This window comes from Strongylocentrotus purpuratus, unplaced genomic scaffold (assembly GCF_000002235.5).
Source record: "Strongylocentrotus purpuratus isolate Spur 01 unplaced genomic scaffold, Spur_5.0 spur5_scaffold_5, whole genome shotgun sequence".
Lineage (NCBI taxonomy): Eukaryota > Metazoa > Echinodermata > Echinoidea > Camarodonta > Strongylocentrotidae > Strongylocentrotus > Strongylocentrotus purpuratus.
This window is the reverse complement of record NW_022145611.1, coordinates 32,773,538-32,788,976: the sequence shown is the minus strand read 5'-3', so window position 1 is coordinate 32,788,976 and position 15,439 is coordinate 32,773,538. Positions and strand designations below refer to the sequence as shown.

Sequence of the window (15,439 nt, the reverse complement as noted above, 5' to 3'; positions counted from 1 at the left end):
TCGGAAGACAGTTGAGGGCAATATTTTTTGGCTAAGAATACTATACACTTTGGCTGACATAAAAACAGATACGACTTAAAATGTCGTTAAAATTTGAGGAAACATCGCAAATTATTTTATTGGAAGCTCAAAAAGATATAATATCAAGGATAAAGGTGATTACTGTTTTTTTTTAAATAAATACATACAAAATAATCATGATATTTAAAACAAAATAGCTGAAATTTTCTAATTTAAAGTGAACCACTGTAATATTGTTGAAGCTTGATGGAAAAACTGCGTATTTTTTTGTATGTTACTAATTATATTCCTTCTACTCTATGTTCTACTGTACTAACCCTCTAACATGTAAAAAATTCTGAAAACAATTATCAAACCACAAAGATATTTATAGTTTTCTCTGAAGGCGTCACTGTGCAACACCCTCTAACAGTGAATTTTCCCAAAATGTTTTTCCATGAAAATAACACATAAAACAGGCTTTTAAAAATCTTGCAACACTAAAGAGCCAATTCATTGCTTTGCAACTATTTACATTTACCTAAACTATATTTAGATTATAACAATATAGTTGGGAGAATTAAGGAATCGATCAAATCATTTTTTCCGAATTTTCATCATAAATAATGATCTGTTTTCATTCAAACTTTCAAATTATCTTTAATTGTATACATCTAGCATGGAAGTCATTTACTCTCATCTGAACAATGTTAACAAGTCCCTTGATTATCCATGACTCGGTAACAAAAAATTATTCCAGTTGTTTGTGGGTGAAATACGAGCCCATGAAACCGGGGCGTCGCTATAAAATAAATGGGGATATCTGACCAACTTTGCCAACAAGCCGGAAAAAACTCCTAGTTGAGCAAGCAATAAAAGTCCTCACATTTTTCCAATTTTGTCGACAAAGGTTTTCAAAGAAATAAAAAATAAATATAGAATATAAAAACTCACAAGTTCCTACAACAATTTTGAATACCCCCCCCCCCCTCCCCTTCTAGCGACGCCCCTGTGACTGACTAGCATGACTTAGAAAGCAGCAGCCTGTGCCTTGGTAGCCACATTGGGAGCAAAACGAGTGAATGCCACGATGTACTCCTTGACAAGAGCCATGGGAACCCCTCCATTGAGATGAAGTTTGACCATGTAACGATTATTCCATGGGGGCATGGTCACTCCAAGTGTTAGGATTCGCTCGTTAGTAGTCTGTGCTGGAGCCTGGCCAATCGATGACCACTTCTTGAGGCAACAATCCATCTGAAAAGGTAACAAGGAAATTGTCAATTGGCCCTACCACAACAATGAAATTGTATCAGAAGACTCTAGTATAATTCGTGAAAATATATGACACCCCTTTGGTCCTGCCCTGACCGGTCCTTAAGGGTTATGGTAAGGGTAAGGGTTAGGATTAGTTTTGGGGTTTAAGTTTATCTTAAGGTTAGGATTAGTTTCAAGGTTCTGAATACGTTTATAAGATCAGGTACTTGAAGTAATTAGCCTTTCAATAGCGGCGCATATCTCGGAAATAACAATAATAATTGATGCTATCATTAGAACCAATGGTGCTAATGACCATCTAAAGGATAAGCATCGTTTAGAGTCTAGAAAGGTTAGTATTAGGCAAACGAACAATAATTTACCCCTGCACAGCTGAACAAAGCCAGGCAACAGTCTGGTCGCAACCCCATGACAGTCTCGACGGACTGGACACCAACGGAAGCATTCAACTCCACGCTGTGGACATTGGGCAAAGGGATACTCTGATAGTGAAGGATGTCTGAAGCCTTTCCTGTGATGGCGTAGCCTGTCGGTTTTTTGTCCGTTCCATAAGAAAGAGTACTCAGGCTCAGACCTGAATGGAAACAAAAATGATTAAGAATTTTTTTTCTCCCTTCTTTGTTTCTGTGGTTTGAAATCTAAACTTAAATAGTGTGAATTTGCAACCTGCAATACAAAATAATTACCTCCTAGTTTTTATACAGCTCTCATCTTCTTTCATTCATTCTTAATAAACACCGACTCCTAAATAGGGACAGATGGTTCCTAACCTGAATGATGAAGAAAGCAGGAGGGGTGGCAATATAGAAAAACGCGAAGGAAAGAAGGGAGGCACCGCGAGGCAACGAGAAAATAAGTTAATATACGATTACCCCTCACAAAATACTGCCCCTCATTAGCCTTGTTCTCTCGCATTCAACCGGTCTCTCCCCCTCCCACCCCCTGTGAATAAATTAGTTTACCCTCAAAGCTGCATGGATCCATGCACGCTAGGCTACCGTCAACACAATACTCATCTAGCTTGGTAAAGGTGTAATAAATAGTAAAAACATATAGAATTCAATCGAACCTTGATAAACTTCGGCTGAGAGGAGAAGAAGGCGATGATTGGTAAGGAAAGCTCGACCCGATGTCATGTTAGCACGAGGAGGTGAATTAAGCTCAGGATTGAACATCACGAAGTCAAAGTACATGAACTGACTCACTAGCATTATTTCTTCGCTGTACAAAAGACCTGATGAGATGAAAACAATGATAACTTGATTACACTGAAGTTCTCATTGAGTTTGTGAAATTGATTAGTGTTCCGGTATCTTGTTTTGGTATCCCCTTCACCATCATCAAAATAATAATGACCTACAATTTTGTGTATCAAACCTGAATCTGAATTTTTTCATTAATATAACTCATAATTATTCAGACAGGTCCAAGGATAATAAAATTGGAGTGGGTCACAACATTTTGACTGTATTCTTAAAAAAATTGTCGCATTTTTGCCCATGTGTCAAAATTATTATCATATTATATACAGAAAACTCATTGGCTTGAGAATTTCCAAAGAAGCGGATGAAAGCGTTACTAATACTAAATTTCAATGTTGGTATAGAAATTAAGCTATAAAATACATCTCTCACTAACTGTAAGCTGTTAAAATTTGGGTGATTGGATTTGTAAACCTGGTTCATTAATTCAGTGACTTTCTTGTCACATCGATTTTGATTCGTAACAAAAGTTTTATCGTAATATAAATAATATGAAAATATTCGGGGGGAAGCGCACGGATGCACGATAAAATCTCATCAATATACTTGTGATTTGGTGATATTCTCGGCAGTATTTGTTAAATCATTTTATACATCACATTATCTGAATCTTTTTTTCAGTAATTCGAGAATATAGTAAGTGAAAGACAGTGAAAATCAGAGAAACGTGCATGCTCTCGATCACGTACCAGCAAGAAACTGATCATAAGTGAGTCCATTTCTCATGACTGTACGACCATGTTCTGCAGAAGATGCAATCCTTGCTGCTGACTCTGTGATAGCTTCTGAGGCTTGACGATGACTCAAGTGTTTCGCAGGTAGGGAGCTTATCACCTGCTGGGACGCAGGATCAAAGGCATACGGGGTCGGAGTAGTCTGTGGGGGAGGGCGGGTAGATTAAGGGTTCGTAAATTCAAATTCAAAATCAAAATATTTTTAACGAAATGTAATGCGCATTTTCCCCCTATTTTTAATACACATGACAGTGATGAACATACAAAAATAGATATCGAGATAGTTTACAATGAATCACTAAAATGCATCAGATAAACATTTCTTGATTGATTTATTTATTAGGTTTTTTCAAACTTTAGGGTTGTTGAATTCAGTGTCACAGAAGTCCTGCTTCACACAAGTATGCAACATTACATTTTTGTTTAATCTGATTTTGTAAAAATACATGTTACAGATCAGGCGCGTACGCAGGGGGGGGGGGGGGGTGTTTGGGGGGGTTAAACCCCCCCCCCTTTGGTATTTTTATGTTTATAAACCCCCCCCCCCCTAAACCCCCCCCCCCCCTTTGGGTTTTTTTTTTTTTTTTTTAATGGCCGAGTCGAGTGCGAAATTATCGGCCCGATTTGAAAATGTTAAACCCCCCCCCCCCCCCCTTGAAAAAATCCTGCGTACGCGCCTGGTACAGATAATAACATCTTTTAAATGAAACGAAAATGAAAGCAAAAGATATGTGATTTGTACAAAGTTAAAGAAACTAGAGGACAATAATATTACTCCATATACTCAATGTACCATTTTTAAATGAAAAACAAATAAAAATCTATTCCTCAAATATACCAAGAGTCATTCGATTGGGTAAAAAATAAAAATAGACAAAATATCCAGCATGTTACACCATGGTAATCACCCATTAAAATTCTTTTACCCCGCATTTCATGCATGATCCCGTTTCAAACACACGTGGCTGTTCGACCGTGCTTTATATTATACAGTGTGAGTCAAAAAAAAGTTTACACCTAGAAAATTGTTAATTATTTAAAAAATCATCGATGAACATTAAACTGTTATATGTTTTATGAAAAAGTGTTTTATCCCAAATCATTTGGTACCATTTTTGTGTGGTATGTGTTCACGCTTGGAAGAACAGGAGACATTGTTTGCGAGAGTGCAAAAATCGAATTGCGCCAAAGTTGCCTATGTGATGTTAATAAAACAATTGGGATTTGGGTATTAATTCGGTCTTTGCAGATCCATATAACACCCCTAACAAAATTAATCATGCCACACATATCAAATATCGAATATCAAATATAAACGAAAATTTGTGCGCGCGTGTTTGGGTGTGTGTGACTTTGCCCTTTGCCAAAAACATATGCAATGCATTTCATTTGATACATTCAATCCATTCTCTCACTCCGCTAATCCCAACATAATACATACTGAAGGCATCACTTTGGCGCAAGTCGATTTTTGCACTCTCGCAAACAATGCCACCTGTTCATCCAAGCGTGAACACATACCACACAAAAGTGGTATCAAATGATGTGGGATAAAACACTCTTTCATAAGATATATAATAATTTACTGTTCATAGATGCGTTTAAAAATAATGAGCAACTTTCTAGGTGTAAACTTTTTTTTGACTCACACGGTATAAAGTTCGATGTTCGAGGTATTTTTAATGTTATCTGGACTTACCAATGACGTTATGAGACTGTACTTACTTTTTTTCAGTGGGAAACTATAGACCTCCCGCTCTTCATGATGCTGCTAAGAAATATTCCCTGGAATAATATCCATTTCAACGTTCACAAAATACATTTTTATATAATATACCTTTTTATTTTACAACATTATCCGCCCTCAAATAAATGGCTTTACTACGAGACATTATTCTCTCCCAAAAATGACAATTACTGAAGATTACAGGCCTACCATTGTACCGCCGGTCAGGTTCTGGAGAAGTAAGATTTCACTGGTTGAAGGTGATGTATTCATCTATTCCTGTTATAACAAAACACGAAGGAAACATGAATATGATATCAGCTTTTTCTGTAGTAGCACTAAAATCAACGATAGGTTCATAGATTGTGAGCATAGGGATATAAATTCGCTGGCATATTGACATGTCATTCCCTACACTCTTAACAATATTGAGTACACTCCACTGGGTAAATGGAAATTGGGCAAAGGTTGGATAAATCTTTCCCAGCCTTTTTACTACACGCATTTACCCTACATAGGCAAAAGAGAAATGCCTATACTGGGCAATCAGCACTGGGAAAACACAAATTGGGCATAAACCTATACTGTGTAAAACTTCCCAAACTAATTATATGCATTTACTCATCATGAAAACAAAACATAATGCCTATATACTGGGTAAACACTAAACACCAACGAGTAAAAACAAATTGGGCATATTTTTACCTACAACTATGGGTAACATAACAAAACGTAAGGCATGCCCACATATTAATAATGATTTTATAACAAGCACTGGTAAATGAAAATTGGGCATAAATTATCTAAATGCTTACCACATTGGGTATTCGTTCCCAACTTTTGAAAGTAGGCCCGTATAAGCACAAAGCCAACATTGTGTCAAAAACCATGCCTATCAGACCTGATTCTGGGTGACCTTTATGATTAATAGCCTGAATATGGTATTGTTTTATAGTCACTGCATTCCCAAGATTGCCGACTCATTATGATTATCCTCGGTCCCCTACTTGTTATGCTATATAGGCATTTTTGCAAAAACACATCCCACAAAAAAAGAAATTGTAAAACGAATTATTATGATTCCTGAAAGAGTGTCGGAGAGCAGCAATGGTGAACGATTGTTACTAAAATTCAGCAACAATTAAATCGTTGCTTGCTAATTCCCCTTACATTACAATGAGACATAAAGTTAGACCGACAAAAATGCTAGCGTCTAATTGAACACATTACGAGAACATTAGAAATAGAATGAATAAAGTATTATGTGATCATTTAAACAACAATGTTTCAATGATAATCCCCCGGAATAATCCTCGAGTTACACGACCTTTCGTAAAATAAATCAGCAGATCATGTAAAGATGCGATCTTACGTAGATTTGCACTAGGGTTTTCACAAAGCGTCGTGTTAATTGGACCAGACCATGTGTAAATGGGGGTTTATTTCACAAACATTACCCCGTCAGTTCGTGAAAAAATTAACATGTTTTAACAAAAGGGCAGATAACGCGACGCGATGACCCAATGATTCGAAGTAAGCAAAATCCTGGTGTAATAATAATAATATTCCGTTTTTATATAGCGCTCAATACATCGACCCAACAGATATAATTATTATTACCCCGGTCATCCGATTGCACCTCCCCCGTCTTCCCCCGTCTTCACTCACACTTCTAGTGAGAGGAAGAAAAAAACCAGTATCCTCTTATCACTTGTGATAGACCTCAAGGAGGAGACCGTCCCTGGTAGCACTCAGTGTGAGGGGACGACCGACTTGTGTGGATACAGGTAAACGTCCTGGTTTCACCTTTTCGCCGGTGGGGGTGACTAGCTGACAACCAAATTTGTCAGCTACGAACGAACCAGGGTGGCTAGGAGAGGACCGACTCACCCGCCTAGCTAGTTTGAGCGAAACTACTTCATGATGAAAAGCCATAAAAGCACCAGGGTTAAAGCCCCTGCCTCTACTAATTTGCCACTTCTTTCCGGGGGCCTACAGAGAGTAGTGCAACATGACGTGCCAACTCCAAAGCCAATTGGAAGAGATGGTGTTGATAAACCACGGAAAAGAGATGCTTTACTAACAACAAAAAAGACAATTGGAATAGGAACCTGGAATGTGAGAACGCTACATCAACCAGGGAACCTCGAAATCCTACTTCACCAACTAAACAACTTTAAATGGGAGATAGTAGGTGTATCAGAAACACATTGGACTGACAAGGGAGAGTTTACCTCTGAAGGGTACAAAACACTATGCTCAGGAAATGAAACTCTACACAGAGGGGGTGTAGCACTGATTCTGAACAAAACAGCCCAGAACTCACTCCTAGGATATCATCCTATTTCATCCAGATTGATCACTGCCAGATTCCAGACTCAAGCAGGTGCCATCACAGTGATCCAAGTTTATGCCCCAAATACAGCTGATAATGAAGAACTAGTAGACGAATTATATGACCAACTTCAAGAAGCAATCAATTCTACACCAAAGAAAGACATTCTGATAGTGATGGGGGATCTAAATGCAAAAGTGGGAGACAGTTACTCACAATGGAAACAAGTTCTAGGCCAACATGGATTTGGAAAGGCAAATGCCAGAGGAGAGAAACTACTCAATTTTTGTGCAGCGAATGATCTTGTTATCACCAATACCATGTTTAAACAAGCCAAAACAAGTAGAAAATGGACATGGGAATCACCTGATCAAAAGACTCACAACAAGATAGACTTCATAATGATTAACAGCAAATGGAAAAGCTCAATCAACAACTCCAGGAGTTTCCCCAGTGCTGACATAGGCTCAGATCACCAGTTAGTCATTGCAAACTTAAGACTGAGATTTAAAGTTAGAGGAAAACCCAAGTTTCTAAAGCGATATGATGTCTTCAAACTCAAAGAAGCAGACGTCCGCTCAAATTATGAAATAGAAATTGGAGGAAGGTTTGGCCCACTTCTAGATGATGAAAACACAGATGTGGAAAATCTATGGGAAGGCATCAAGTCAGCATACAACGAGACATCGACCAAACTTCTCGGAAACAGAAAGAGTCAACTTCAGGACCCTTGGATAAGCGAGGAGGTGCTCCAACTAAGTGACCAAAGGAAAAGGGTTAAGCAGGAGAAGTTAAGTGATCCTACAAAGAGAGCCCACTATAATTTCCTAAACAGGGAAATAAAGAGAAAGACAAAAGGATGTAAGGACAGATGGATTCAAGATCTATGTAAAAAGGTTGATAAGGCACACCAAGCAGCTAAGTCCAAAGAAGTCTACTCAACAATCAAGACACTCACTAGGAAACCAAATATCAAGATGCAAACAGTAAAGAGCAAAGATGGACAAGTACTGACAGAGATAGAGGATGTAAAAAGGAGATGGAAAGAAAGTTATGAAGAACTTTATAACAACCAGAATCCCATCAACAAGGATGCAACTGAGGGAATTGCACAGATGACTAGTATGGAGGAAGAGCCTGAAATACTTAAAGAAGAGGTCATTAGTGCTATCAAAAGGATGTCAGATGGAAAGGCCCCAGGCTATGATAGTATAACAGCAGAGGAGTTAAAAGCATCCGGAGAGAGTGGCACTGACATCCTTCACAAACTCTGCAACATAATCTGGAGAAAAGAATCTTTCCCAACTGACTGGGGCAGAGCCATTATAACACCTATATTCAAGAAGAAGGATAAGCTAGATTGCGGAAACTACCGGGGAATCAGCTTACTTAGCCATGCAGGAAAGATATTTGCATCAATCCTTCAAAGAAGAATCCTGAAGAAGACAGAGGAAATTTTATCAGAGTCCCAGGCAGGTTTCAGACCAGGGAGATCAACCATAGACCAACTGTTTACTCTAAGACAAATTGCAGAAAAGCACCTTGAAAAGAACAGAAGTCTGTTTTGCTGTTATATAGACTTTGAGAAGGCATTCGATTCAATATGGCAGGAAGGACTTTGGAAAGCTATGAGATTCTTTGGCTACTCCAATAAGACAATCTGTCTCCTAAAAGCACTATACAAAATCTCAGCTAGTGCAGTCAGGGTAAATGGCGAACTTACAGACTGGTTCCCAACAACTGTGGGTGTACGCCAGGGCTGTGTATTATCACCACAGCTATTCAACATCATCCTAGAAATGGTTATGTTACATGCCACCTATGACACCCCTATTGGAATAAACATCCAAGGCCATCTGATCAACAACCTCCGCTTCGCAGACGACATAGTTCTTCTTGCATGCAACGAAATAGATCTCCAGTCCATTGTAGATTGTGTACAACAGTGGAGCTCAAACTTTGGCCTCAAAATCAATATTGCCAAGACAGAGGTCCAGGTCATCAGTAAACAGCAGCAAGACATTAACATCAGCATAGGTGGAACCAAACTACTACAGGTGGAAAAGTTTGTTTACCTGGGAGGTACCATCACTCAATCAGGAAAATGCACAGAGGACATAAAGAACAGAATTGGAAAAGCCCTGGGTGCTGTTCAAAGTCTTCACAGCATATTGACAGCCAAAGACATTAGAGATGTTACAAAACTTCAACTATATAAGGTACTCATCCTATCCATCCTTATGTATGGATCAGAAACATGGACACTGAAAAAAGAAGACGAGAACAGGCTCCTTACCTTCGAAATGATCTGCCTCCGAAAAATCTTGGGGGTAACCAGACTAGACAGAATAAGGAATACAACAATTCGGAAGACTCTAGGACTGGATGAAACCATTCTGGACAAAATAGCCAAAAAACGGCTACGATTCTTTGGCCACGTTAACAGGATGAGACCATCACGATACCCAAAGATACTCCTAACTTCTGATATCCATGGTGATAGACCCCGGGGCAGACCAGCCAAGAAATGGATAGATTGTGTAAAGGCCGATTGTGCTACTAGATGTCTGGGATCCCTCACAGAAGCAACCAGAACATCACAAGACAGGAAGATCTGGCTTGACGTCATGAAGCAGAAGCCATCACACATCTCCCAGATGGTGCGGAAGGCTTAGGTCAAGGTAGGTCAAGGTCATCCGATTGAGGCTTACCCGCACATGATTATTATGCATATTTTTCAATCCCTGGGCATGGAGCATTCCAGCCAGTCGCCATTTTAAAAGCGCACACTAACCCTTGCTCGTCCAACCCACTGATTTTTCCGTAGAGATCAGTGGTCCAACCACATGAACTTTCGCATCCTACCGGGTACCCAGTTTACACCTGGGTGGAGAGTAGCAAGTGCGAGTAAATATCTTGCCAAACGATATTAGTGCTGTGTCGGGATTCGAACCCTCGACCTTCGCATCTCCAGTCAAGCGCGACACTCCATAAAGGTATAATAGTATTAGCACTGTTGAGGCTACCGTGTTTAAACAAAACATTATTCCATCCTCATTAGTAATTATGTACATGAATGATACAAATATTCATTCTCATGATTTCCACCATCAATATGGTAAATAATGAACTTCAGGAAGTCATCTCGTTGCAAACCTGAAAAATAGTATGGCTTTTACAGCAATACACTATTGAATTTTACTTCATCATCCTTGTTTCCAGTTTCTTTTCTATGCTGTCTTGTCATAGATAACGTTCTTAGTCAATGACGTAGCTCCGGGGAAAAAAAGGGGGGGGGGGGGTGTAAGAGTTTAAAAATGTTCAGAACCTGATTTGAATGAACGGGATTTTGGCATAGAAAGAATAAAAAGTGCCAAGATACTGATGTTTATTTCAGTCTGTGATGCACGTAATTTCGGAATGTATCTAACATAAATGGTTTTTTAATATTTTCTCACGCTACTTTATAATAATATGACATTCATTGCGTGTGCGGTATACATTTTTATATTCAGTCCTTTTAATAGTCTCATCGGGTGCAATGCGTACATGGGGGATGGTGTTGAAAAGACCATGATTGGCGACGGGACACATTTTGATCCTTGAAACGTGTTTTAAATGGTAAGTTTGGCCTTTAAAATTGCTCAAATGTTTTTTTTTTTTTTAAATATGAGAAGCCCGAAAGTGACGAGCGGGTGATCGAGGGCAACCTAACGATTTTTGTTTTGGCCTTATCGTATTGCGAGAGGGAGAGAGAGAGAGGGAGAGAGAGAGCATAATAATTATGACGCTACATAAAATAGCAGTTCCACTATGTTGTTTATCGTATTGGCCTGCACCCATCGCGTGCTCGATCTTCAGATAAAAAAACTTGGAACAAGCGGGGATAAACTGGGTGCAAGCCAGAAATTATTGTATGAACAGAAAATGAAACGTTTCCCATGCAGGAAGCCTAACATAATTATTTGCGTTTGTGTTCATGCAAATAGCATTGTAGAGGCAATGAACAAATAAGAATAATAATACATCGTCGTTAACCGTGAGAATGTTCACTTCTATAGCTTTCTCTGCTAATCCTTGTGAACAGTGGGATCAGCCGAGTGGAATCAACTGTAAAACGAATCGGAATGATTCGCAAAACAGTAAATTTCTACCCCGTGGTTGTATAAAGAGCAGCAAAGGAAAATAATAATTGTGCCTAACATTCAGCAACAATCATTGCTAAGATTGCTTTTGGGACACAAAGCTATATAGATAAAACTGTGATTGACAAATGATATTGTCTTGAAAGCATTTAACATTGGAAATAGAATGAATAAGACATAGATGTGATCATTGCAGCCGACGATGACGAACTCGATGACGAACTTGATTTGACTTTGATGAAATTGGATGCGACATGATGACATTAATTGGACGAAATTGTCCATGACTGAGGTGTGCAAGATTAGTGTCGGGATGAAATCGATTAAAAGAAAGTATGAAATATTTATTGATTGCCAGGAAAGAGCATTAAAATGGTTAATCGGGAACAAGTTGGGAACATTTTTTTCTTCAAATTTCACTTCATTATCTGGATTTTGACATTTTTAGAAAAATATGCGCGTATCCCTATTAAAAAAATGTCATGGAATCTGTTTCTATGGCCTTTTGTTTATGCTTGGCTGCATGGTTTACTATAACGAATTAAAAGCTCATCTCATATAATTCATAAATTATAATTTTCTTCTATTTTTTCTATTTTCTTGACGTAATCATCAACGACAAGTACAAATTCCTAATCTCTGCAATTCAGAACCTCAATAAAGAAAAAAAAACACTGTTGGAATTCTACGTCTCTTTATATATATGTTATCCTTTTTTTTAATTTCTATTTTCACACAATACACGATGCAGTCGGAGTCGATCGTGTAACACGCCCGTAACACGGCACGCAAAACTAGAATGATCGGCATTGGTAATGGCGTTGACTGTCTGGTGATGCATTTCTAGTTATGATCACATTAAAACACGACCTTAATTGCCAAGGAGGCAGAACTCCATCCGCCATACGAATTTTGTTTCTATACAAACCTCTAGCTCTACGTTACATAATTATCTCAAGAATTACACACGTAGATCGTAAATCTTGATCTTGTAGTTATGTGCAGAGCTTGTCATGATCAATCGATTTCATGTTGAAATCTCTCTTATAGTAATACCACCTGCATGAATCTTGCGATATGGATATGGAACTATTATCATAGATCAAAATCAGTATATTATATACAAATACCTTATTAGTATACTCACATAACTGTTATGAAGCACAATGTGAAGTGATCAATGACAGCTACAGCTTTCTGGTAATGCTGCTTCTCTGTGAGCGAATGAATGTGCAAGTGCTCTCTCTCTCTCTCTCTCTCTCTCTTTTGGTATCATTTTTGTAACTTCACACAATATGTCCGCCATTGTAGCGGGGAATCCCAGTTGGGAAAACCACAGAATGGTAAATACCAAGTTCGCAGGTCAACTTATCATGCACAAGCGTTAAGCCCTAGCTATAGCCGAACATGAATAAACACAAAATCATAAGATCCAGACATTTTGTTTGTAACGATCATTGCCACTATAAAGTGTGAGTCGAAGAAAGGTTACACCTAGAAAATTGTGAATTATGATCATACATCTAATGAAAGGCTGTTTTATCCCGAATCATTTGGTATCATTTTCGTGTGGTATGTGTTCACGCTTGGATGAACAGGAGACATCGTTTAGGAGAGTGCTAAATTCGACTTGCGCCAAACGGATTGTGATCTTTGAATAAAACAATTGGGATTTGGGTATTAATTCGGTCTTTGCAGATCCAAATAACATCCCTAACAAACAACATTAATCATGTCACATAATTATATCAAATATCAAAGAATTTTGTGCGCGTGTCGTGTGTGAGACTTTGCTGATGCAAAAAAACATAATGCAATGTATCTCATTTGATGTACATTCAATAAATTCATTCTCTCACTGTAATATAGGCATCACTTTGGCGCAAGTCGATTTTTGCACTCTCGAAAACGATGTCTCCTGTTCATCCAAGCGTGAACACATACCACACGAAAATGATACCAAATGATTCGGGATAAAACAGCCTCCTGTTCATCCAAGCGTGAACACATCCGACACAAAAATGATACCAAACGATTCGGGATATAACAGTATTTCAAATCATGTATCGTTCATAGCTGACTTTTAAAAATAAACAATAATTTTCGAGTATAAACCTTAATATTTGTTTTACTTACACGGTAGCTATTTTGTATGTCATCAGCTTCGATTTTTATTGCATGATATGAGTTCTGCAATGCCGATACATTCAAACATGTTCCATTGTAGGCCTACCCCCCCCCCCCCCCCTTTCACTTCAGGGAATGTTGAATCACTGGAACACATCGTGGAAGCAGCAGCAGATTTCCCTGATTGATTGATTGATTTTTATTCGACAAGCTTCCAACATACAACAATATTATATACAATAATAACAGATCAAAAATATTAAGTCAGCTTGAACAGGATAACCCACGAAAGCTCGAGAGCTTATTTCCAGTGGGGTCCCTTACAGACATGTATACAATTAATAAGTTAAAATACTAGTAATATTTACAGACAGATAAGAAAATTAAAGAAATTACTTATTAAAGATAATGATAATAATAACAACATTAAACTGATGATAGAAATGATAAAAAGTACAAGAAGAAAAAGAAGAAGGAGAAGAAGAAAAAGAGGAGGAGGAGGAAGAGGAAAATAATGATCAATTTGGAGAATTTCTATAACGTACGAAAACATATGTATATACAAAATGAAAAAGTATGAACCGGCAGAAGAATACAAATTTAAATCATATAACATGTCATTCACTTCTCTTCTCTGACTGTCAAGTATTAGGTATTTCTTTAATTTCCTCTAAAAATGAGCATAGTTTCCTATTTCTTTTACACCATTGGGAAGGGAATTCCAATGATTTATGGCAAACAAATTTCCAATACTACCTACTCTTTCTGGTAAGTTAAAGTTGAATCGACTATTTCTTGTATTATAATCATGTACGTCAGTAACAAGATCGAAGTTGGATCGAATATAATGATTCGACCTAGTATGATATATTTGAAAAACATGCAAGCAAGCAAGAAAGAAGAAAAAAGTCTTTATATCTTTGTGATGCTTTTTTAATATAAAGAAATATTAGCAATATTGGTAGGCCTATATTAGAGCATTAAAATGGTTAATCGGGAACAAGTTGGGAATATTTTTTTCTTCAAATTTCACTTCATTATCTGGATTTTGACATTTTTAGAAAAATATGCACGTATCCCTATTAAAAAAATGTCATGGAATCTGTTTCTATGGCCTTTTGTTTATGCTTGGCTGCATGGTTTACTATAACGAATTAAAAGCTCATCTCATATAATTCATAAATTATAATTTTCTTCAATTTTTTCTATTTTCTTGACGTAATCATCAACGACAAGTACAAATTCCTAATCTCTGCAATTCAGAACCTCAATAAAGAAAAAAAACACTGTTGGAATTCTACGTCTCTTTATATATCTGTTATCCTTTTTTTAAATTTCTATTTTCACACAATACACGATGCAGTCGGAGTCGATCGTGTAACACGCCCGTAACACGGCACGCAAAACTAGAATGATATGTCTTTACATCGGCATTGGTAATGGCGTTGACTGTCTGGTGATGCATTTCTAGTTATGATCACATTAAAACACGACCTTAATTGTCAAGGAGGCAGAACTCCATCCGCCATACGAATTTTGTTTCTATACAAACCTCTAGCTCTACGTTACATATCTCAAGAATTACACACGTAGATCGTAAATCTTGATCTTGTAGTTATGTGCAGAGCTTGTCATGATCAATCGATTTCATGTTGAAATCTCTCTTATAGTAATACCACCTGCATGAATCTTGCGATATGGATATGGAACTATTATCATAGATCAAAATCAGTATATTATATACAAATACCTTATTAGTATACTCACATAACTGTTATGAAGCACAATGTGAAGTGATCATTGACAGCTACAGCTTTCTGGTAATGCTGCTT

The 15,439-nt window shown here is 37.7% G+C and overlaps 1 protein-coding gene across 1 annotated transcript; it reads right to left on the bottom strand.

Moving 5' to 3' along the window:
* Positions 1 to 455: 455 nt before the first annotated feature.
* Positions 456 to 12,789, bottom strand: LOC100891157. Its single transcript, XM_003725245.3, has 6 exons — positions 12,628 to 12,789; positions 5,211 to 5,279; positions 3,230 to 3,416; positions 2,348 to 2,512; positions 1,641 to 1,852; positions 456 to 1,257 (listed from the first exon to the last, which is right to left on the bottom strand). Exons 2-6 carry the CDS (start codon positions 5,271 to 5,273, stop codon positions 1,030 to 1,032), a joined length of 855 nt encoding a protein of 284 aa, XP_003725293.2. The 5' UTR covers positions 5,274 to 5,279; positions 12,628 to 12,789; the 3' UTR covers positions 456 to 1,029.
* Between the last annotated feature and the right edge of the window lie 2,650 nt (positions 12,790 to 15,439).

Coding starts and splice junctions, on each gene's coding strand:
- LOC100891157 (XM_003725245.3), bottom strand. CDS start 5,273: ATGAATACATCACCTTCAACCAGTGAAATCTTACTTCTCCAGAACCTG. Junction 2,513..3,229: donor TTATGATCAGTTTCTTGCTG/GTACGTGATCGA, acceptor TCATCTCATCAG/GTCTTTTGTACAGCGAAGAA. Junction 1,853..2,347: donor CTCAGCCGAAGTTTATCAAG/GTTCGATTGAAT, acceptor GTTTCCATTCAG/GTCTGAGCCTGAGTACTCTT.